Source organism: Perissodus microlepis, chromosome 17 (assembly GCF_051167445.1).
Source record: "Perissodus microlepis isolate ML-2025 ecotype Zambia chromosome 17, ASM5116744v1, whole genome shotgun sequence".
Taxonomy (NCBI): domain Eukaryota; kingdom Metazoa; phylum Chordata; class Actinopteri; order Cichliformes; family Cichlidae; genus Perissodus; species Perissodus microlepis.
In genome coordinates this window covers 2,333,722-2,356,911 of record NC_140477.1, presented here as the reverse complement: position 1 = coordinate 2,356,911, position 23,190 = coordinate 2,333,722, and the positions used below count along the sequence as shown (strand labels likewise).

Here is a 23,190-nt window from a genome sequence, read left to right as displayed (position 1 = left end):
ACATCCTCCGTATACTCACCACCCTCTCGAAAAGCAGCGATTTGTGGTTTGCATTACACAGACAAAAATCAGACAAAGATCTACGAGCTCATTCAAAACTATCCTGTGTGGTTATAATTAAATATCACTCTCAATCAGTGCACTTAAATACAACCAAACTAACACAAAGACATGCAACGACCCACAAAGTGCGAGGCTAAAACAGTGCCACGTGAACGATTGGAGGGCAAAGTGCACGAGGTCACAGCGCACATAATCCGAAGGCGCCGCAGGAGAAGACTCATTGTTGCTGTGGTAACAAGCATTACTGCCCCTGACCACACACACAAAACAGAAAGTAAGAAGCGGGTGGAGGGAGAGTAGCGTACGCTGAGACTGATACAGAAACAGCTGCTGAGAGCAGGCCAAAGCACTGAGGGCTGGAAGAAGAGACAGAGAGAAAGCATTGAACTGTTGCCCACAAATATATTCAACCCTCCGCTTACAAGCTCTGTGATTGGAGAATGAACAGCTGTTCGGTTTGACCCGCGCACCGTGTAAATGCAAGCCTGCCAGCCAGAACGGGAGAGCGTGAGAGTTCTCCACAATGACAGAAGAAGAGATGGAGGCAGAAAAAAATGTGAAATGGTGACAAGTGAGAGAGGCAGCAAGAGAGGTTAAAGGTCAGAAAAAGGGAAATGGAAGAAAGGTGATAAAAAGAGTGACCAAAAGACAAACACCACATGATTAATTGTTGCATTTCAGCATCTTTCCATATGAGATTTCTCTGGTCTGTGGCAGCCCCTCACCACACTAACAATGTTTGTCACTGCTCTCTAAAATACTCATATGATTAATGAATGAGACACGAGTCATTCATGTTTTCTGGTTTTCCACAGCTGTGATTAAGGTTTGGTCAGGTTTAGTTCACTGTAGGAACCTCGTCAAGAAACCAGTGCCACTCTTTTCTCTGGGGAGGACAGACTCACTACAAAATAAATCATATGTTAAGGTCAAAGCTACGCTTACATTCAAATGTTAAACGATGTCAAGCACTCTTAAGAGCACGCCGTGCAACAAGCGGTGCTCTAACCCTAACAGTATAGAAATGTTAATCAGAATCCTAACACAGCATCATTAAAGAGAATACAATGATCTTTTCACCATTGTAAGACAAAATCCTCCTTTTTCTTTTTCTACCAGTAAACACAGAAATAGAGTTGTTAAAAATCTACACCCTGGAAGGACTTTTCCAAAAGTTCTGTTTTCAGTTTATATGGGAACAAAAATCATAGAAAAAAAGATTTTCTATGATTTTTATCAAAAAAAAATGGTTGGGGACCGCTGGATTAGATTATTAGATGACTACTTATTGGCCTAAACACTGCCACACACCAAGAAAGTCCTGGGTTTGAACCCAGGCAGGGCCCCTCTATGTGTAGTGTGCATGTTCTTTAGTTTACCACAAAGTCTACTATGGAAAAGACATACTAGTCCTCTAATAACATTAATGAACACTTTCAGATGCAGCATGTTTTAAGGAAAACTTTAAATCCAAACTAAAAAATGAAGGACAAGATGAGAAAGTTCAAAGGTTAAATTATAGCTGTATCCCCTAATGGAAATATTACAGTCTGGAAACTTGATGAGAGAGATGCTTGCCCAGGCACACTTTCTTGTAAGCCCTAGGAAACAGACTCTAATTGAAGGTCAGCTAAATACTCAGAGCTCCGTTAACTGTGTGTGCACTTATGTGCGCATAAATATGAAGAGTCACACACAAATGGCAGCGTGCATTCAAGTGCACTCACACAAACAAGCACTAAACTAATCCATAGACAAACAGAGAGATGGAGAGACAGACCTGATCAGGTCACAACTGGTTAGTTGTGATCTGCATGGGAATGAGGTCGTTAGGTCTGTGGGACTTACAGATATTATTTAATTTGTCCAGCCCTCAGCACAGCTCTCTCTCTCACACACACACACACACACACACACACACACACACACACACACACACATCCAACCTCACTGTACATAAAAACAAACAACAATCTTCTCCACTGCAGTCTCCAGCTTCATGACCCAAACACTCACTGGCATAGCTACTCTCACTTACACCAATCCAGTAAAATCCCAGCTAAGCATCACCAGCTAAACCAAATCCCTTTGGCTAGAGCTAAAATCCAGTGGAGTGTCCCACCTAAACACACATTACTTTATCGATTCACAAACGCCTTAAAGCCTGGGCTTACGGAGAGCTTTCCAGAACATCGTCTACTTTAGTGGTTCTCAAACTTTTCACAATGAGTACCACCTCATAAAATATATGGCTCTTAAAGTACCACCTTTATGACCTACATTAAAGTACAGTAGTATATTTATTTTAATTGTCATAAACATGATGTGATAATAATAACAACTGTACTGCATTAAAACATTCACAGCAGGTGGGATAGCCAGTCTTTAAGTGATGACGTATGAACCCTGCTTCCGGGGCCAGACTACTCTGTGTTTATTAAGGCTGTTGTGTTTTCAACATGCTTTAATGCTTTGTATCTTCTTCTATTTAATCTGAACAAGCCCCTAAAAACAGTCAGTGACCACTGTCGGCCTCTCTCGGTTTTTATTACCACTATTCATTTTAAAGCTCAGTTTTTAAACCCTTACGGTGTAACTACAGCCCAGCCCATGCAGCAGTATATTAATGACTAACCTTGTATTGTGGTACAGTTGTTCTCCTGACTGAAGTTTGGTCCGTTTACAGCATCCTGCCACCCTCACATTAACTTTTATCGTGTAGAAAAAAAGTTAGCGTTCATCCTCCAGCTTCACTGTGTTTATGTTATGCTAACATAGCTGTGTAGCTAGCGATCATGTAGCACATCATTATATACCAGCTAGCTCAACTTCAGTAACCCTACAAACGTCACTGCTGTTTAGTTGTCTGTCTTAATTTATGTAGGAAGTGATAGCAGAGCTGTAACGTTTGAACTTTTCAAAAATCCCTCAATCAGAACATGGAGTATTATTTATTCTTAACATTTTTTGGGAGACTTCCCGCGTACCACTAGAGGGAGCCCGCATACCACAGTTTGAAAATGACTGGTCTACATGTTGTTTCGGTGTACTGTCACCAGGGGGCAGTGTCAAAAATAAATGGAACAATAATGTAGACTGTTTTTGTTATTTGCAGGTGCTATTGTCGGTCCTTTAATAAAGACATGAGTCCTCGTTGTGGTTCTCTCTGCTCTGTTTAACTCATTTCCTTTCATTTGAACTTTTTAAACAGTTGCCCTTCATCTTACACACAGCACCATCTTCTACTGTCCGTTGGTTTTTTTGTTGGTCACTGGTTGCAAATCTAAAATTGCTCAGTTTAGCAAAAGAGCTACTAAAATGAACAAAAACGTGCTTACATGAATTCTGCTTCACGCAGCACCCTCAAACCAAATATGAGCGTTTTCACTTGTAAGAACACGGCTGATGATACACGACAACTTCAGACCTGAACTGATTCTGGTGACATTTTCTGGACTTTTTGCCTAGAAACATATGAAGAGCGATATTTGAAGATTAGTACCAGTCTCATGTCAGGTAGTGATGGGATTTCCGACTCTTTTTAGAGATCTGGCTCTTTCGGTTCGGCTCACTAAAAAGAGCCGGCTCTTTCGGCTCCGAACCGGCTCTTCGGGTTGTTTTGTTGCTTTAATTAATTTATTATTAACAATAATATAAAATTATGCACAAAAGGAATTACTAACGTAATTTTTATTTATATATGTTTATATATATAAATATATGCGGTGGCCCCTAGAGACAAAACACGTACAAACTCCAAAACACATTTCTAGCATGAACTGAACTTCCAAAGCAGAGCTACTAGATCACTTAAATTACACAATTGAAAGCATGTGTGTATTGTTTGTGTATTTATACACAGGCACTCATATATATTCAAATAATTAAAAAAAAAAAGTTCATTTACCTGTTACTACCACACACCAAATCCGGTCGTTGGTACTTGCTGGCTTGTGTAGCCACTAGGTAACAAAAGCTCAACACTGCGCCCAGCATCCTGGAGCACTTCTATTGTCTTTTGTACGTGTCTGAGTTTTTATGTGCTTCGGAGTTTTTACGTGTTTTCGAGTTTTTACGTGTTTTCGAGTTTTTACGTGCTTCAGGGTTTGTTTGTGCTCCAGAGTTCGTACGTGATTTGAAGTTTGTATGTGCTTTGTCTCCAGTGATGCCGGTAACGCGTTGCTTAGTAACACGTTACTCTGAATATGACCACTTTTTCAGTAACGACTAAGCTAACGCGTTACTATTTCCATAACAGTAGTCAGATTAAAGTTACTTGTCCAAACCACTGTGTGTTACTATTTTTTTTTTTAAGCAAAAAGATTTGGTTTCTTCTTTTCGTCTCAGCGGATGACAAACGCATACGTGTCGTGAAACGTCACATAAGCGACAGGTCACGTTTCCCGCTCACAAGCAGCCAGCGACGTAAAAAAGTGTAAACAACAATGGAGGGAGAGAGATGTTCGTTCTTTAGCTGGAAATATGGTCACTATTTTGAGTTTCTGTCAACTAAAGATTTAAATATTAAGGTTCGTTGTACACTCTGTGTTGGCGAAAAAGTGTTATCTACCTTCAAAAACACTACGTCAAACTTAAAGAAACATTTGGAGTCGCAGCACAGCACAGTCAAACTCACAGAGAGAGTCCCACCAAGTGGTCCGAAGCAGAGAGCCGTGACTTCCGCAGAAGGTCCTACACCCCCCAAACAACAAAAGTTGGACTTTGGTGCAAAACCAGTAAGTGATGAAGAATTGAAGAAGTTGGTCGTGCAGTATATTGTAGAAGAAATGCTACCTATAAACACTGTTGACTCGCCCTCGTTTCGTGCCATAATAAAAAAGATCCCTACTTCTGTTAATGCCGAGCTGCCTCACCGAACGACTTTTACTTCTTACTTGGAGAAGGAGTTTACAGAAATGGAGAGAAATTTGAAGGCCGCACTGAATGAGATTGACTTTGTTTCAACTACCGCGGATATTTGGACTGCTAACAACAGAAGCTATATGGGAGTAACGCTCCACTGGATCAGTAGAACCACATTAGAGCGCCACAAGGTTGCATTAGCATGTAGGCGAATTCGTGGTAGACACACGTATGATGTCATTGGTACAGAAATCGAAAACATCCACTCCTCTTATGGATTACTCAACAAAGTAGTTGCAACAGTTACTGATAATGGATCCAACTTTGTTAAGGCGTTTCAAGTTTATCATCCTGTCACGGAGTCCGACGATGAGACGGAGGAGGAAGAGTCCAGCCCCAAAGACAATGATGTCACTTTTTCTGATCTGTCAGAAATCCTCTCGGCTGAGAATGAAAGCGATGGTCAGCTGTCTCTTCCCCCGCACCGCAGGTGTGCTTCGCACACCATCAACATAATTTGCACACATGATGTGGAGAAACATTTAACAACCAATGCAGAGAGCAGGGCTGTGTATAGGAGCAGCACAGCAAAATGCACAGCTCTTTGGACCAAATCGAGTAGATCTACACTTGCATCAGAAACAGTGAAAGAAATCAGCAAAAGAAAGCTCCTAATACCAACATCCACAAGGTGGAATTCCTTTTTTGATGCTGTAAAGAGAATTGCAGAAATCCCCATGGGTGAGCTGAATGCTCTGTGCACAAAGCTAGGACTGAAGTGCTTCAAAGATCAAGAATACCAGTTCCTGCATGAGTACTGCATGGCCATGAAACCTCTGACTGCAGCACTGGACATTTTACAAGGCGACTGTCCATATGGAACTTTACTACCAACACTTGAAGTTCTGATGCAGAAGACCCAGGCTGTGAAAGATGACCTCTCCAGGATGACTGCAGGCCTTCCAGATGCCATTGTACAGGTACGCTCCATCTTGAAATTAGTCAAATTTTTTGCTTCATACAATTCACAAACATGGAACAGAATATTAATTATCATTGAAAAATAAGATGAAAACAATTAAAATGTTTACAAGTAACCTAAAACAAAATAAATCCATAATACTGATCTCATATTAGGCATGGTTTGCAAATAATTCAATAACATAATAAATTGTAGGCATAAAAATATCGATTATGTTTTTTAGGCTATTCAGACTGGTTTCGCCGGTGTGCTGGACGACAAAGATGCCCTTCTCGCAGCTGCCAGTTGTCCAAAATTCAAACTCCGATGGCTGAGAGATGCAGGAAGGAGGGAGCGAGTAAAACAGCTTCTGACAGCAGAGTGTTGCACCACTGCTCCTCTGGCAAAAAACCCTGCCAGTGTGCCCAGTGCTACTACATCTAGCAGCCAAGGTGAGATGGACTTTTTCACTTTTGAGGCAGAGCCAGAGGAGGAGACCTATTCTGCAGAAAAAGAAGTCATGGACTACCTGATGTCAGGCTACGACCTTCAGATTCTGCATAAGTTTTCAAGCATAAAGACAATTTTTTTAAAGTATAACACTCCAACCCCATCAAGTGCTCCTGTGGAGCGACTTTTTAGTCTGGGAGGTTTGGTGCTCACGCCTAAAAGAAATCGACTTTCTGACAAAAGGTTTGAGAAGCTTCTGTTAATGAGGTACAACCACTGGTTTACTCGCTCCACTCTACTGTTTCCCCCATAACATGCGATGACAACATATACTGAAAAAAAGAGAATGGGGAATCCAATTTAAATAACTATTTACAAGTAATTGAATTAAGTTTATCAAAGTCACTTAATAAACTTATTAAAGTTTTCAAGTTGATTAACTTAAATCAATTACTTGCAAGGAAGTAAGGCAATTTAAGTTGGACCTGCAGTCTCTTTTTTTTTTTTTCATAAGATTAGTCCAAAGTTACAAAAGCGGACAATAGTGCTTACATGTGGATGGTATAAAAAGTATCTTAAGGGAAGTCAAGAAAGACTCTTTGTTTGTTTGTTTTTTGTTTTGTTTTTTTATAAAAAGTATTTATGTTAAATAAAGTCAAGAAAGACTCCTTTTTTTTTATAAAAAGTATTTATGTTAAGTGAAGTAACAAGACTGTCTTTATTTTCATACAAACAAGTATTTCTGTCAGGAAAAAAGTTTTAAGTTCAACTTCAAATGTCAGGAGATATATTGTTGACATTACTGTTAAAATACACTTCCAATAAAGTGAGTATTGGCAAAACCGGTTGATGTTTTTATGTTGAGGCAGTGGGGAGTGTTATTGGCAGCTTCTGAAAGTAACTAATAAAGTAACTAGTAATCTAACTTAGTTACTTTAAAAATAAAGTAATCAGTAAAGTAACTAAATTATTTTTGGAAGGAGTAATCAGTAGTCCGTCATATATTACTTTTTCAAAGTAACTGTGGCAACACTGTTTGTCTCTAGGGGCCACCGTAAATATACTTTTATTTATTCACTCCACATAAAATGTAATAAATAAATCATATAATACAAAAATCAACTATTCACATTTCAACTTTTAACTATTTCAATTTTCAGCTTTTTCCTTTTACAAATTTAAAGTGAAACAACACAAAACACTGCAAACCACAACACAATTAAATATAAATTAAAATATGAAAACAAAAAGAAGATGCATATTCTCTGTCATATGGACCTGCATGAATAAACTTTCTGAATCCTTTATCATCTGCAACCGAAAATAGTTGTGGATGATTACTATACCTTTTTCTAATGTGACGTTGTTGTTCCTGGCTCTCTTTCTCTCTCTCTTCCTCTGGCTCTGTTCCTGTGCTACTGAGTGTAACTACCGCCCCTCCCCCCTCTGCCCAGCGTAAAGCACAAGGCTCGCATGCAGAGTGAAGCGGAAAAAAGTGCGAGAGAGAGGCTGAGAGAAAGAAAAAAAAAAAAAAAAAAAACCCACGTGACGGCTCGCGATAAGGAGCCGGCTCGCGTCGTTCACTTCAAAGAGTCGGCTCTAAGAGCCATTTCGTTCGCGAACGACCCATCACTAATGTCAGGGCATCAACTTTAAAGTTACAGGTAAGAGGTGGTTAGCATAGCTTAGCAAAAAAACTAAAACCAGGATGTAACTGCTCTGAGCTCTCGCACAACATTTATATAATTTCTATATTTCAGCTTACCCATTACCCAAGCAGTACTTTACCATAAGACACATATGTGGTGATACTGAACAAGGATATATGGTTTCTGTTGAGGTTTTGTGGACGCATGACCATCAACCATGTGGTATGAACTTGTTTGCCGTTTTGGACGTATGACAATCAATGGCAGGAGTCTCAAACTCGTGGCCCAGGGGCCCACGTCACCCCTACATGCTTTTTGTGACATTTAGAAAATTACTTCTAAAGTCCCAGTCACTAACCAACAGACTGGTCAGTGAACCTGTGGTAACCACCTCATGCTCGGGAAAAACATGAATTCCCTAACCGGTCAGTAAAAACCTCCTGAAATCTTTGGTCACCGGCTGCGATTGACGTTTGTACCTATGACGACTTGTTGCTTTACTGTGGCTGCATATGCAGCATCCCAATGATGTTAATCTAAGAATAAAAGATGGACCCTTCAGTTTTAATTTCAGTGGACAATTATTACAGACTGCCCAGTTTTCATCAGCCTAGAATAAAAAAAGCCGACAGCTGTTTCATTTGTTCTTCATTTTTACATTTGTCTTCCATTTCAGTAATACGTCTCCCAATAATATTGTTAAATATTTACACACCCAGAATCCATTTCCCTTCTCCCCACGCTGTGTTCCTGAATGTAATTCACTGGAAGTCTAACAAGAACTCAAATGTATTTCGATAAAGCAGTAAAGCACACAATTTTCAAACTGACACAGAGAGCAAAAGATAAAGACTCAGAGAGACTGAGTAATGCACACCCACACCTCCAGCTATGAAATGTTTCAGCAAAAAAACACCCACAGCCACAAAATGAATCTGCCTATCTGTACAGTACGAGTGTACTGTGTAATTGCTTAGGTGCTAAACGTGCCCTGTCCTAGGACCGTGTCCTACAAGTAAACTCAACTGATTTTCAAATGCAAATGGACTGTGGTGGAATGGAGAAAGGAAGAGCTTTAAAGCTCTAAATTTGCGGGGGGGTTTTCCGTATTTAACGATGACCTGGATTTTTCCTTCAACTTCAAAAACTGGTTTAATTTTATAACATCACTATATCATAGTTGCATTTACAGATATTTTCCCAGAGCAAGTTTAGGGGTCTCCATCCATATATTTAAGTCAGGGGAAGAGTTTATTAGCAGCAGCTGTATTTGCAGAATGTGAGTGAGTCTGTGAGTTATTAGTTTTACATGCCTGTGAGCCTGAACAAAGTCAGAGTTGGAAGTTGAAGAAAAGATGAGCGCACAACGGGAGCTACGGAGCTAACAAAGGAGAGACGGGAGAGAGACGGCAAAGCAGAGAGAAGCTGCCAAAACACAGGGAAGCGTGCACGGAGTGGGGCATTAAAAGCATTAAGAACAAAGATTATAACTACATGGAAACTCTGGTACATAAAATGTGCAGATTTGTTCATTCGCCATCTCGACTTTCATGAGCCTCACTCTTCAATAAAGCTGTTGCAGACTCTGGTATTTTCTCTGTCTGTTAATCAGTCTCTTTTCTTTCTCTAAATTGAAATCGGATTCGTGACTTTGTCACAAATACCACAGTAATACCTGTCTTTTGTTAGGTCTCTACCCCAAACAGCAATTATAGCTCATTCTTCACAAGGTAAGTGAACCCTGCAGTGACACAAGCTGTCATAAGCTGCTTGATAAATGCCTGGCGTGTGTGTTATATGCAAACTATCGCACACCTTTTGAGATATTTTGAGGACATGCCGACTTACATTGTTGGGAGAGACTGTGAGGACACTCCTGCTCTTCCTCATCTTTCCGTAAGTATCTCTCGTGCTGTCCAAACACAGCAGCTTCACGTGCAAACCTGGAAAAGACAAATGGAGAGAATTATCATTTCGTCTTTTCTGGAAACATCCAGTTATAATATCTATACTTTATTAGGAGTAACTCAGAGATCATGTTTTTTAAAGAAAAAATACACGTTTTTACTGCTTGTGCCTGTCACCTGTACACAAACACACATGCACCAACAATGAGTTTAGGATTCAGGCTCATCTTTGTTTGAGAAAAATAAAGCAAAGCAGTCGAAACAGCCTTGCCTCAATATTGCTCCTATGAGTGTCATGCATCAGCGCAGTAGCACCAGCATGCAATAATGTGCAAAATTTTCTTCCCGTAAAAAACAGACCAAGAGAGGAGCTGGCTGGCAACTGTGGCGATGCAATGGCTCTAATGATGCTTTGATTTTTGTTTATCTGCGTTTCCTACGATCCCCCCAGTCCTCCAATAAAATCTGACTCATGTAGAAAACAAATAAAACCAATTTTCAAATTTCACTGAAATTGAAATTTGGTGTTGAAGGAGGATGAAATGAACAAGATTATTAGTTCTTACAAGAGACAAGATACAGATCGTGTCTAACAAATTTATTAGACCACCACTGAGGTTTAAGGTTTATGCCACAGCTTCTCTAATTTAACAATATTGATAATTACCTAAATCACTTTTTATGTTTCTTTAATGGTTAATCCACCAGCATGAGCAAGCTCTTTAATCAGAATGATGCTTTAATTTCTAAATTCTCTCTCCATCCTGGTCGTTGTGTCCTTGGGCAAGACACTTTACCCTACCGCCTACAGGTGTTGGCCAGAGGGGCCGATGCCTCGCTTCTGTCAGTCTGCCCCAGGGCAGCTGTGGCTACAACTGTAGTTTGCCTGCACCAGTGTGTGAATCTGAGAGTGAATGAATAGTGGAATTGTAAAGCACTTTGGGTGCGTAGAAAAGCGCTTTATAAATGCAATCCATTATTATTATTATTAATGCTGAATTCTCTGGCAGCTGCTCTATTCCCATGTTGTTACAGTATATTAATGACTAACCTCGTATTGTGGATGGATTATCTCAGTTGTTCTCCTGACTGATGTTTGGTCCGTTTACAGCACAGGTGTCGAACTCCAGGCCTCGAGGGCCGGTGTCCTGCATGTTTTAGATGTGTCCTTGTTCCATCACAGCTGATTTAAATGGCTAAATTACCACTTCAACATGTCTTGAAGTTCTCCAGAAGCCCTGTAATGAACTAATCATTTGATTCAGGTGTGTTGAAACAGGGTGATATCTAAAACCTGCAGGACACCGGCCCTCGCGGCCTGGAGTTCGACACCCCTGGTTTACAGCATCCTGCCATGTGATTGCATTTGTCCCTAACCATCGGGAACCTTCACGTTAACTTTTATCGAGTGGAAAAAAGTTAGCGTTCATCCTCCAGCTTCACTGTTTATGTTATGCTAACATAGCTGTGTCGCTAGCGATCACGTAGCACATCATTATATACCAGCTAGCCCAACTTCAGTAACCCTACAAACGTCACTCCCAGTGATGCCGCAGTGTTCTACGGAGCCCCGCAGGGGACATGGGAGAAAAAAAAATTAAGACGGACTTTTGCGAGATCTCGCAAAAGTTGAATTCCAACAATGGTGGCAGCTACTTAGTTGTAATATTACTCTTTCTGGGTCACAAAATACACTTTTAAGATATTTTGAGGCGTGAATGTAGTTGTGTAAACGTCAAGATACCTGCTCGGTTTACAAGACATCACATATTTGCAAAAGTGCTCCGACGTTTTCGGAGATCTGACATCCACTAGCTCGAAGCTAACGGGAGGTCGAGACCTACTACAGCCGGGAGAAACACCGCTTTCCCGACACATCGTGCCTCGACCTCCTGGTCGGCTTCGGGCTGGCGGCCTCCGAAGAATGCAGCTAAAACTTTTGCAAGATCCCGAGTTTGTTTTGCGAGATCTCGCAAAAGTTCCCCGATGGATAAATATTTTTTTTATCCATGATTTTTTTTTTTTTAGATGAACTGTTTTACACTTCAACAGAAGGATTAGGCCTCTGCTTTGCAGTCGTCATGTCACGGATACTTGGGATAAAAATGGGAACAGTCCCAATACAATGCATAAACAATACCACAACACATACAATAAATTTGGCTTTAACTAAATTAAAATGTGTTTTTTAGCTCAATTCCGGTTCCATCTTTTTGCTTTTCACTGTTATCAAGCGCCATAAATGTCAGCATGACTCTATCAACAGCGACAGATACAGAGATATTACAAATATTAACACAAAGCCATCCGTAGGATAGCTGCAGCACGTTTGCACAAAAATGTAGGTCATCACTTTTTCCACACAGGAGACAGTTTTACAGCGTAGTGTCTAAACCCACTGAATTATATTCATGGACTGGAATTATTATCTGTAACATTCTGCGAGAAAGCATTTACATACAAACATCTCTGAAGAAATGTTTTGCTTCCAGGTTGTTGGCCTTGCAACTAATGGCATAGCTGCTATAATGGGCTAATGCAGAGCAACTGTCGCACTCAACCCTAACCTGACTGTCGTTCACTGTATGAATCACGAGTTAGATCTCTCGATGGTGAGAGATGTTGCAGGCAAAGAAGAGTGACATGCCCCAGACGACCGCCCCTTCACAGGAAAGCAGAATAATTAGGCACAAGTCTCTCACCAAAGGAGATTGTCTTCCTTGTGTGAGGAGCGAGAATATAGTGTTGTCTTAGTTCAAGAAGATAATCACATTTTCAAACTTATGCTACTAAAATGCTTCACTTCATTTTGTTAATTTATTAGGTTTGCAGCTCTTTGTGCAACTAAAATCATCTCATATTAACGTTAAGTGGCACACCTGCTCAAGTGGTGCTGTCTGAAGGGGGATTTATTCTGTTAAAATATCACTTAAGCCTTTGTGTTATGGTTGATTAGATCCCCTGTGTTATGGAGAGCAACGGACAACATAAGAATATTGTGCAAATTAATTAATTTAATTTTAATTAAAGAGATTGAAACATTCTTACAAGCGTTTGATAGAACAGCTCCGCTCGCAACCCCGGATAAGACGGATGTAAAACTTTGGTTTAAACTCTTAATATTCTACACTGCATTGACAGCAGCACTAAATAATAAATACTCCAACACAGTAAAGCAGACTGTAGTTTTTGAAATGTTTCAAGAATATCAGCCTTTCTGATTTTTTTTCCACAAATCACGCCCTGCCTCTGCTTTTAACCCACTGTTAGAATATTATTTTAAACATATTATGTAATAACATTACACAACCTTACTTTAAAAGCAGTGCTGGTATCTCACCTCTTTTTAAGTCTGTAAAAAAATGGTGTCCTCATCTAAAAAGACAAAGTGCTAATTCTGTCAAACAGTTTGTTTGAAAATGTGCACAAAGTGACTGAATGGTAGACAAATGATTGCAAACTCATGCGACGGCGTTGGAGCATGCACGGGAATCATAAGGCACATGCTAATCAGTGCCTTTACCTGATCTTTTCAAATAATCTTGCTAATCTTTATGAGTTCTCTCTTTCCTCTGCAAATGACAGTTTTTCTTTTTGTAATTGTTCCTCTTGGTAAGACGTCTTAATGAACCAACCGGCTAATGAAACCCAAAACAGCCTTAATGCTTTGGCACACTTTAATTCCCCCATTCTAATCATTCAAAAGCAGCAGATAAGATAGACTCCACAGCCATCGAGTCTCTCTAATGAGCAATTCAAGTAGCTGTTAAAAAACCTCAAGAATTGTTCCTCAAGTGACCTGGGAGGGTCTCTCTCTTTTTTTTTTTTTGTTCCCAGGATATTGGCAGACAGCGAGATGAGCTTCAGTAGTGACAGAAAATGGGCACAGAGGGAGAGGCAGACAGAGAGAAAAAGAATGAGAATTGTGAGGAGACAATGTCTAAAAGGACGGGCAAAATTGCACGAGTAGGTGTTTGGAGAATGAGATGAAGATGAAAGTGTAGAAGTGCAGAGAGCTACATGCAAGCGAGACAAAGATGATTCTATGAAACAGAGGAGACAGCGAAGAAGACTAGATAAAGTATTTCTGTGCAGAAATAAGACTATTCTATTCCTTTCTAAGAGTTCAATTACAAGATTAGTATAAAACTCTCATGTCTGTTTGGGAAATCTATGGATGAAAAAAAACAGGAAGAAGCTTCCACAGCTCTCCAGCTCGCTTGTTTTAACCACTAACATGTACCCCTCCCTGTGTCCTGCTGTACTTTATCAAATGTCATTTTAGTCTGTTCCTAGGTGGTTTCATAGTATACTATCTATATTATGATATTTAAGTTTTGCGGATCTAAAGAGGGATCGTTATGAGATCGTTATTATGGGGAAATAAAAATGATGCAATACTTTTATAAAGTGTTATCCGGTCTTTAAGTCTGATGTCATTAGCCGTTTCTGGGTCCAAACTCAGATTCAGGTCCCAAAGTCAAACGATCACTGCAGCATCACTGAGAGTTACAAACTGTCTAAATTCTTTCATCTTTAATAAAATGATCAGTGTGGCTGCTCTACCAGGTGTAACAATTCAGTTTAACATCCAGGCATCCATGAAAACAGGATTTATTAAATTTAACAGAGGTAGAAGTTAGCAGGAAGTTAGCTCGCTAGTTTCCACCTAAACATGATATAGCATGTTTTGACTGAGAGGTTTCTGAGAAAATTCAAACGTACAGCTCTGCTATCACTTCCAACATAAACTTAGACAGAAAACTAAACAGCAGTGACGTTTGTAGGGTTACTGAAGTTGGGCTAGCTGGTATATAATGATGTGCTACGTGATCACTAGCGACACAGCTATGTTAGCATAAACGCAGTGAAGCTGGAGGATGAATGCTAACTTTTTTCCACTTGATAAAAGTTAATGTGAGGCTGGCAGGATGCTGTAAACGGATTAAATAGAACAAGATACAAAGCATTAAAACATGTTGAAAACACAACAGCCTTAATAAACACAAAGTAGTTTGGACCCGGAAGCAGAGTTCATCATCATCACTTAAAGACTGGATAAATGCACCCAATGTGAGATATATTCGTCCAATCGCCCAACCCTACCCTCAGGAGGGTCCAAAGGCGACAGCCTGTACTAGGGGTTTATTACGTGGACCTCACTTAAATGTCTTCACAAACCTAAAGAAGTCCAGTTGCAAACAATAGATGGGATGATAGTCATGAAAGATGTTTGACCCTGCTACTAGTCCTTTTGCATAGCTAACCTGCTTCTAGCTCTACCCACCCCAGCTTTCTTAAGCTGTATTTACACTGCAAATGATCTGGTGACCAGAAACCATGACTTGTATAACAGGAAACAACTAGCTATCAGCTTCCCGTGGACACGTCTAAGCAGTCAGGTACTTAACAACACAGAGACCAGGCCAGGGTCCACTCAAGAAACTCCAGACATTCACACTGAGCAATTGTGACACAGCTCAAAAAAAAGAGGGTGTCTCTCAAAACAGAGGAAAAGATTTTTTTAATGATCTTTAAAAAAAACTTCATTCTTTTCCAACATAACTAAAAATCATTTTTTCATGTTGGCATGGCCATGTGGCTGCTGTTGAAGTTCAAGTTGAAGAAGAGAAATCACTTTAAATTAAAAAAAGTGAAAAAGCATTGGGAGTGCTCTCAAAGAACAAGAAAAAAACCTTCATGTTCTGAGCCGTTTACCTTGATGGCTGCAGAGCTTATAATGTAATTAGGAACTCAAGTGCATTTTCCAAATATGCAAAACTGTTCCTGCATTAAGCTGCGTCAAGGGCAATGACGACATTTGGAGATGACATATGTCACATGATAATGGCGCCCTTGATGCAGATGATCTTTCAGCACGAGCGGACAAGACAAGCCCTCAAGATACGTTACGTTTATATAATCGGTACACATCACAACATCTTAATCCAGGTGAAGAAACAAACAAACGAGCATATTCAGCTGTTGTCTTCAAACACGGTTATTTCTGGCCTGCTGCGACAGCATATCACCACTCTGCACTTTCAAGAGATAATAAATGTTGAAGGATAAAATCTAAAGTCATTTGTCTAACTTTGACAGCAGACCATTAACAATTACTGTTGGCTAACATTAAAATGAGTTAATATCGAGGACAGCTTAAGGGCATACAAACTTTTTTATTGCAAAGAGACTAAAAAAATGATGTTTTGAAGAGGACGTGCACATTTCCACCTCCACGTTTTCATTTTTGTACTCCACACGAGTAGCTTTGCATAATCCACAGCTCAAAAATAATCTTTATGCTATAGCATATTGGGCCTTTGTGCAGCTCTCTTAAAGGCCACCCTCCTTTTAAGCCAGGTTTCGTCTGAACTCTTCTGCTACGTGCAAACAGGAGATCTGAACAGCAGGTGGGCGGGGCTTCTGTGCTCACAGCCAGAGCTCTGGAGGATATGTGCTCAGTTTGAATCCATACAGCTCAGAGTAAATCCTAAAGAGTTCTGATGGTATGGTTAAACATAATGCACAAACGCCCATATTTCCATTTTAACACAAAATGCAGTCAGTGTATTTTGGAAGGGTTTGGTTGTTTAGAGGGAAAACCTGAGAATCATTTCTCTGATAAGTTGCACTCATTAATCCAAATGGCTCCAACTACATAATTACCGAATTTGTTCATAATATATGTCTTTAATATATATTCTATAAAGAAACTCATCATCATTTCGCCTAATTAGCGTTACTTCAGCCTAATTAACAGCATTAGGAAAGACAGGTGTTGAGACCAAACACAAGCACACACAAACATTAGCAGGATTTCCATTACCCCAACAAAACAATATATTCCATGTGCTCTTTGCATGAGAGCGACATGAAAATGCACCGGCTCCTTTGTGCTTTGCTAATAACATTAGTCACTCACCTAGCAGTCAGAATGAACTATTGTGGCTGAGTAAAATTACCCCATGCCTCATTAAAATTGCGGACCTCTCTGTGACACAGTCTTCCCTCTGGCTCGCAGCCACGCTGAAAATATAGCAGAGGTGGTGGTAACCCTGAGCTCAACATCACAACTTTTGAAGGAGTCTTCTTATAGCAAAAGGCTGATTGTGACCACTGAAGCTAGTTTTTAAAGCACACCATCCTAATGCTGGGCAAGATCAAATCTTGCTTCCACAAATACCTAAATACTGCAAGGCATCAATATGTTGCCCGGCAGTACCTCTCAAGCATGTATCAAATGCAACCAGCAGCTGCCATATTTCTCTAGCATCGTGCGTATAAGTGCTCTCTTTTTAGATGAACGCATGAAAACAAAGAATGCAACTGCAGGCCATTTACACGTACTAATCAGATTAACAGTGGACAGCCAAGATGACATATGTCCTTGCTGGCGGCATAGCATGACATGCTAGTGTTTACATTGCTGAATATATGTTGACTCATCAACTAACATGTATGTTTTTCAACTGTAGGAGAAAGCAGAGTACTGGAAGAGAAGCTTGCACAGGAAACTCCAGGTAGAAAACTGTGAGGTAACAGTGCTAAGACCTGCACTTCTGTGCCATCTGCTGCAGACAAGAAGGATTTGCAACATTTTTTTGATAGTAACGTTTGGTTAAGGCTGGAGGAACATAGACGTCTGGGTTAAATATTGAGAAAAGCAGGAGATGAACTGAGAAGTAGTCGTCTCTCTATTGAGGAAAAATGAAACCAGAACTGTAATGCAGGAAACCGCAGTACTGTAATCAGAGACGGGCAGTAATGCGGTACTGTAATGCGATTACTTTTTTCAAGTAATGAGTAAAGTAAGGGTTTACTATTGCAAAAAAGTAATTCGATTACTGTTACTTTTCCGTGAGCACGCTGCGTTACTAAACCGTGATGTTGTTTGACGTACGAGCGTGCGACGTCCGTGGCAGCAATAGACGTGTGCAAATCAACAATGGATAATATGGCGTGATGCAGCGTTTGAAGCTTGGAAGTACTCACATTACTTTAAGTTTGATTCTGTACAAAGTGACAAAAACATAGCATCCGCTGTGCACTCTGTTTGGGAAGAAAACTTCTTTCTACAGCGAAAAATTAAACTTGAAATCTGAGCGAGCAGCGAGCACGCTGCCACGGGAATGTGACAGAAACCCCCGGATCCCCCCCACTGACATGACCACTGTGGACAAATCTCCACCCGCCCCACTCCTGCTAAACAGGTGACTATAGATTTAAGAGCGACAGGACTCAGAGCTGCTGAGTCTTTGATTTTATTCTTCTGTTTACTTTGTTCTATTGTGAGCAGCTATGATGTTGAACCCAAACCAGTATCAACCCACGGTGACCCACGGTGACACAGGTGTCATCACCTAGTTACACTGCTTTTCATGAATATTCATATAGGGTTAAATGTATTTTTCAGACATTCACCGCAATATAAAGCCATCAGTCAGCAAATTAGTCGAGTATGGTATAACCTGAAAAACCCACCTGATTCACTTTCAGGTGACAAAGCAAAATGTGACAAGATGTTCTGTCACATCTCATCTCGTACCTCTCACACACACGTTGTGGTGTGTAAGCGACGTCACTGAAAACGAGCTGCAATAGAGCGTGTTGTGAATCGGACTAATAGAGCAAAGATAACAAGCTCTGCCTGGCTGTTCTGTTGATTGACTGATTCAGTGGGCACCTGACAGAGGACGAGAAACAGGCTGTCAACATTTCACTCTACCAGTCTTCTGCTGTCCATGTTTGTGGCGCAGTTTTGTTACGACCAACCTACTGACTTTGACAACTGTGCCATTTTCTCTAGCACCATCATTAGTTGGTTATAGTTATTTTAATTAATCACAATGCTTCCACTTTAAACCACAGTTATTTTTTCTTGCTTCTGAATAGCAGAATGAGCCAGATGACAGAACATTGTATTCACAGGGGAAAGCGTCCAGCAAAATTTAGCTTGAAAACAAACAAAAAAAATGCTATAATGCTACTTCTGATTGGGTGGATCTTTTTTCTTCAGTTTGCTGTTACTCTCAAAATATAGACATGAATTTGTAATATAGATGGACACACACACACACACACACACAGTTGTGTGTGATGAGCAGTACGCTGTCACCTCCTCCTCTCTGATGCTCTGCTCAAGCAGGCAGGACGGATGGAGGATACATTTTTACATACATAATATAAAATATCTGAAACATGTCCACACAACATAATACTGAACCTGCACACATAAATGCATAAATAAAGTCATTTCCAGTACAAACTGGCACAGACAGGACTTTAATTTGTGCAAAAACACAGGTGTTGGACACTCGTAATGACCCCTAAACTCTCCACACCGATGTTACAGGATGTAATCAAGTCATCATTTACATTCGATTTCTAATCCTTATTACCTATACAGCTGCAAAGTTAACAGCTGTTTCCTATCATCCAAAACCAGACCTGGCATTGCAGGATGATTTCTGATTACAGATACAACATCCAGACCACTCCATAGTTTTTTTTTTTAACCTAATAATAGTTTCATTATACAGTACTATTGGTGTGTAAGGGAAATGAAGGAGGCACTGACAATAATGTGGCACCAAACCCAAACTGTTGAGTATTCTTATTTCTAGGTCTTTTTAATATTAAAGAACGAGAAATATGAAATATGTGGAACATAATTTAATCCATCATAAAGTCCTCCCAAATCCACTGTACACGCAATCTTTACATGCAAGCTATGCTCTGTAAATCCTTCAAAGAGTTTAATAAAGTTTATCCCTGTAGTGTAGCATATCAAGGGCATCGTACGCCACTGTGCCACTGACAGATGAAGCGCATATGGGATGGTGAACAGCTGAGTTCATCAGCCAGCCACAGCCTTGAACTTTTTGCTCTGTAATATTACTTTGATGCACTGCAGTTAACTTTATTAGTGTTATCTGCCACAAGTGTTGGGAAGTAACGGAATACATGTAGAGGCGTTACGCATTTAAAATATTTAAAATACAAAATTTTAGTAACTGCATTTTGTTACAGTTACCATCTAAATATGTGATAATTTGAAGTTAGTGTTACTTTGTTGAAATAAATGGATTACACGGCGGTCTTTTTCTGTTTCATATGTTCGGCTATCTCCTCTCTAATTTTGGTAATTCCACACATTGCTGGAAACCCAAACAAAATAAGAGGCTCTAATGGGAGCGTCCTTCCCAGCTGAAAAGACTTAAACCTAAACAAACATCTGGAAGTAAGTTCTATTTTAAAAACTAATGTTAGCCTCCTGCAGCTACCTTGTTTTAGTTATGGTAGCTGCCTGGGTCATTTGCCACTTAAGTATCTTCGATGTATTATTGTGATTTATTACTATTACTGAACTGAGCTAACACTGTTAGCTGGCCTTAACTGAGGTTAGTTCATAGACTGCAGACTGTTAGACTTGATGGATAGCATTAACAACCTGCTAGCTGCAAATAATCATGCGCAGTTCTGAAAGCAGTTTATTAACTAACCTCAGCTAATGTCAGCTAACAGTGTTAGCTTGCTGGCGAGTAGCCTTCAGTAATAGTAATAAATCACACAGCAATCGTGCATTGATTTAGCTGTAAAAAGCATGACATTATATTAAGTAATCCAAAACATTCAGAATACGTTACATTGAGTAACTTAATAGAATACGTTACAAACTACATTTCGGGTTCGCATGTATTCTGTAATCTGTAGTGGAATACATTTTAAAAGTAACCTTCCCAACACTGTGTGACATTCGGTAATGTGATACTAGTAGCATGACTGTGGTTATTAACCTGGTTAGATATATCAGAGAGCTCATTGATCCATAAATGACACGACTTTTCCTGTTTATTAGATCCAAACTCTAGCGATGAGGGCCTGAGTCATACAGTGATAATAACAACTATCAGTTGCACTACCTCTGGAAGTGCTTCTGTGTGTCATTTCAGAGGCAAAGACATTCAATCGTTTAATGTAGAGGAATGGTTCGTGCTGCGATTGCTTTGCCCTCTTCCTAGTATAAGATGTCACAATGTGGCGCAGCATTTTGTGAAACTATGATGAAAAACATTTACTTACAGTAAAACTCACTGTCGTGCGGGCCTAGAGACCAGTCGACAACCTCCAACAGCTGCTAAATGAATGGATTTCTTATTTGTATTCACTGTGTGGTCGTCATCAAGGAATACAGTCTTACCTAGCTACTGGTCTCTAGGTCTATGTGACTGATGCTTAAAAGTAAGAAAAAAGTCTCTACTAGCAGCATAACGATTATTAAATTAAGAAAAGAAATCTGATGTGAATTTTGATTTTTCATTTCAGATGAAAACAATGTGTATGACTCACTGCCTTCAGCTGCACACAGCAACAGCAAGCACCAAAACTTTACTCCAGATTCTGCACAGGTACACGTGCATAATTTCAATATTTTTTCCCCTGCAAGGACATATGACAAATGAAAACATTGAATCTATGCCGCAGATGCGAGAAACCGTGTTTTTCATATAATGTTGCAGCCTACAGCCTCTGAGAGCCTCCCACATGAGGATTGTGTAGAGGAGAGAAAAAAAACACAGAGAAAAAGGTCAGAGCAGTGGAAACAGATCCGCTGCACGTTTTCTGCAGCTGTGGTTTTTTTCTTCACCTTACTGCAAACTTTCATTTACTAAACACCACTGTAACTGTCACGTTTTCACTTCTCTGCATGCTTTTAGGGTCTCGATTCAGTTGCCAAAACACTTCACTTCTGAATCACTGATCACCAGTTTACAGGCTGTCTCCAGACACGGTGCCGCTCTCACTGGGGATTTCATTTCCACCTCACAGAGATCGTCATCCTAAGAACAGAAAACCAGTGCTCAGGGAGCTCCTAATTAGCAAAGTGACTTTTCTCTAGATTTCTCATTCACTTGATGTCTTCCCCTTTTTTCTCACCCTGATGTCAGTGATGTCATTTCAGGTGCGAGCTCACTAGATGGTGTTTCACCTGCCTGTGGTTAGTGCAATCTTGGGGATATCTTATTAAAAACTATGAGCTTTGACATACTTTAAGTGCTTCTTGAGACAATTAAAGGGAAACTTTTATTTGCATGTGTAGTGCCGATTTAATGAAGGGTCGAACACTCAAAAAGCGAGGGCAGTCCGTCTGTCGAGCGCATAATAAAGAGAAGGAGACCAGGAACACTGAGTAGAAACCATGTTGATATAATGCTGCACTACTGTATCAGTGGGAAGAAGAAAAACAGATAAAGATTGCCAGACATAATATGTTCTGGATACATTTTCATATTTTTTGATCACATAAATATGTAAATTCATCTTAAACGTGCAGAAATTAAAGTCGAAGCAGATTGTACTGACCTACTGTCTCCACATACGGTGCATACCCCCTGCCCAGACCCTTAAACATAAAATGCATCTGCAATAGGGTCAACTTGTGTTTGACCAACATCGCTGCTCAACCACAGGATTAAAAGTAGAACAAAAGGCAACACTGATCTTCAGTTTTCAAAACGCTTGCATGTTTTCTTCATTTAGTCCTTCCATCCATCTCTTTTCTTCTGTTTATCCAGTTCAGGGTTGCAGTGGTCAGTCTCAGCTGCTGTAAGGGTGAGAGGCAGGGTGCTGTCGCAGGGCTAACTCAGACAGACAGACAGCCATTCGCACTCACATTAACACCTATTGTCACAGTCAGCTGACCGTGTGGAACGAGGAGGAGGACGCAAGTGCAGAGACACAAAAAACAAGACTTGAATGGACCTAACATGAAGACCTGGCATGCATACATGAAAATCCTGAAACGCGGCGTGAACGTAGCAGACGACCGTACATGGAATGACCACATAAATACACACGAGGGTGACAAGGGAAAAGGAAACACACGGGGAACACAGCTGGGACGAATTAACATAATGACTGGACAGGAGGAAGCAAACTGAACACACAGAACATGGGACTCAAGACTGTCAAAGTAAAACAGGAAACACGCAGAGCTAGGGAGACGTAAACACAGGGGACTTGTCACACTCGCACGCCGAAGACAAGATACTACCCAGCATAGTGGGGAAGACATGGGAGAAACCTAAACCCAAAGAGTACTAACTGATCTTAGAACATAATACAGAGGGCATGAACACGAGGAGGGGAACATGTGAACAAAAGGACAAGCACTTGCATAAACACCACACATACTGAAAGGGACACAGAGGACGAAGACGCGAGCAGAATCTAATAACCGATGAACTACAACAGGGCAACCTAGGCCATATATACACTCAAGACAACTAAATGA

At 40.2% G+C, this 23,190-nt stretch overlaps 2 protein-coding genes across 3 annotated transcripts in view; one reads left to right on the top strand and one right to left on the bottom strand.

Annotated features, from left to right (window-relative positions):
* The window catches only part of pde4ba (phosphodiesterase 4B, cAMP-specific a), a 203,624-nt gene that overhangs the window by 166,256 nt on the left and 14,178 nt on the right, over positions 1-23,190 (bottom strand). For both annotated transcript variants that reach the window (XM_084909579.1, XM_084909580.1), the window contains exon 2: positions 9,835-9,929. In XM_084909579.1, the coding sequence (XP_084765705.1) occupies positions 9,835-9,929 (95 nt within the window). The remainder of the gene's footprint in view (positions 1-9,834; positions 9,930-23,190) is intronic.
* LOC146369009 (uncharacterized) lies at positions 4,509-6,720 on the top strand. The gene is made up of 2 exons (XM_084910616.1): positions 4,509-5,906; positions 6,132-6,720. The coding sequence occupies exons 1-2, from the start codon at positions 4,509-4,511 to the stop codon at positions 6,648-6,650; spliced, it is 1,917 nt and encodes a 638-aa protein (XP_084766742.1). The 3' UTR covers positions 6,651-6,720.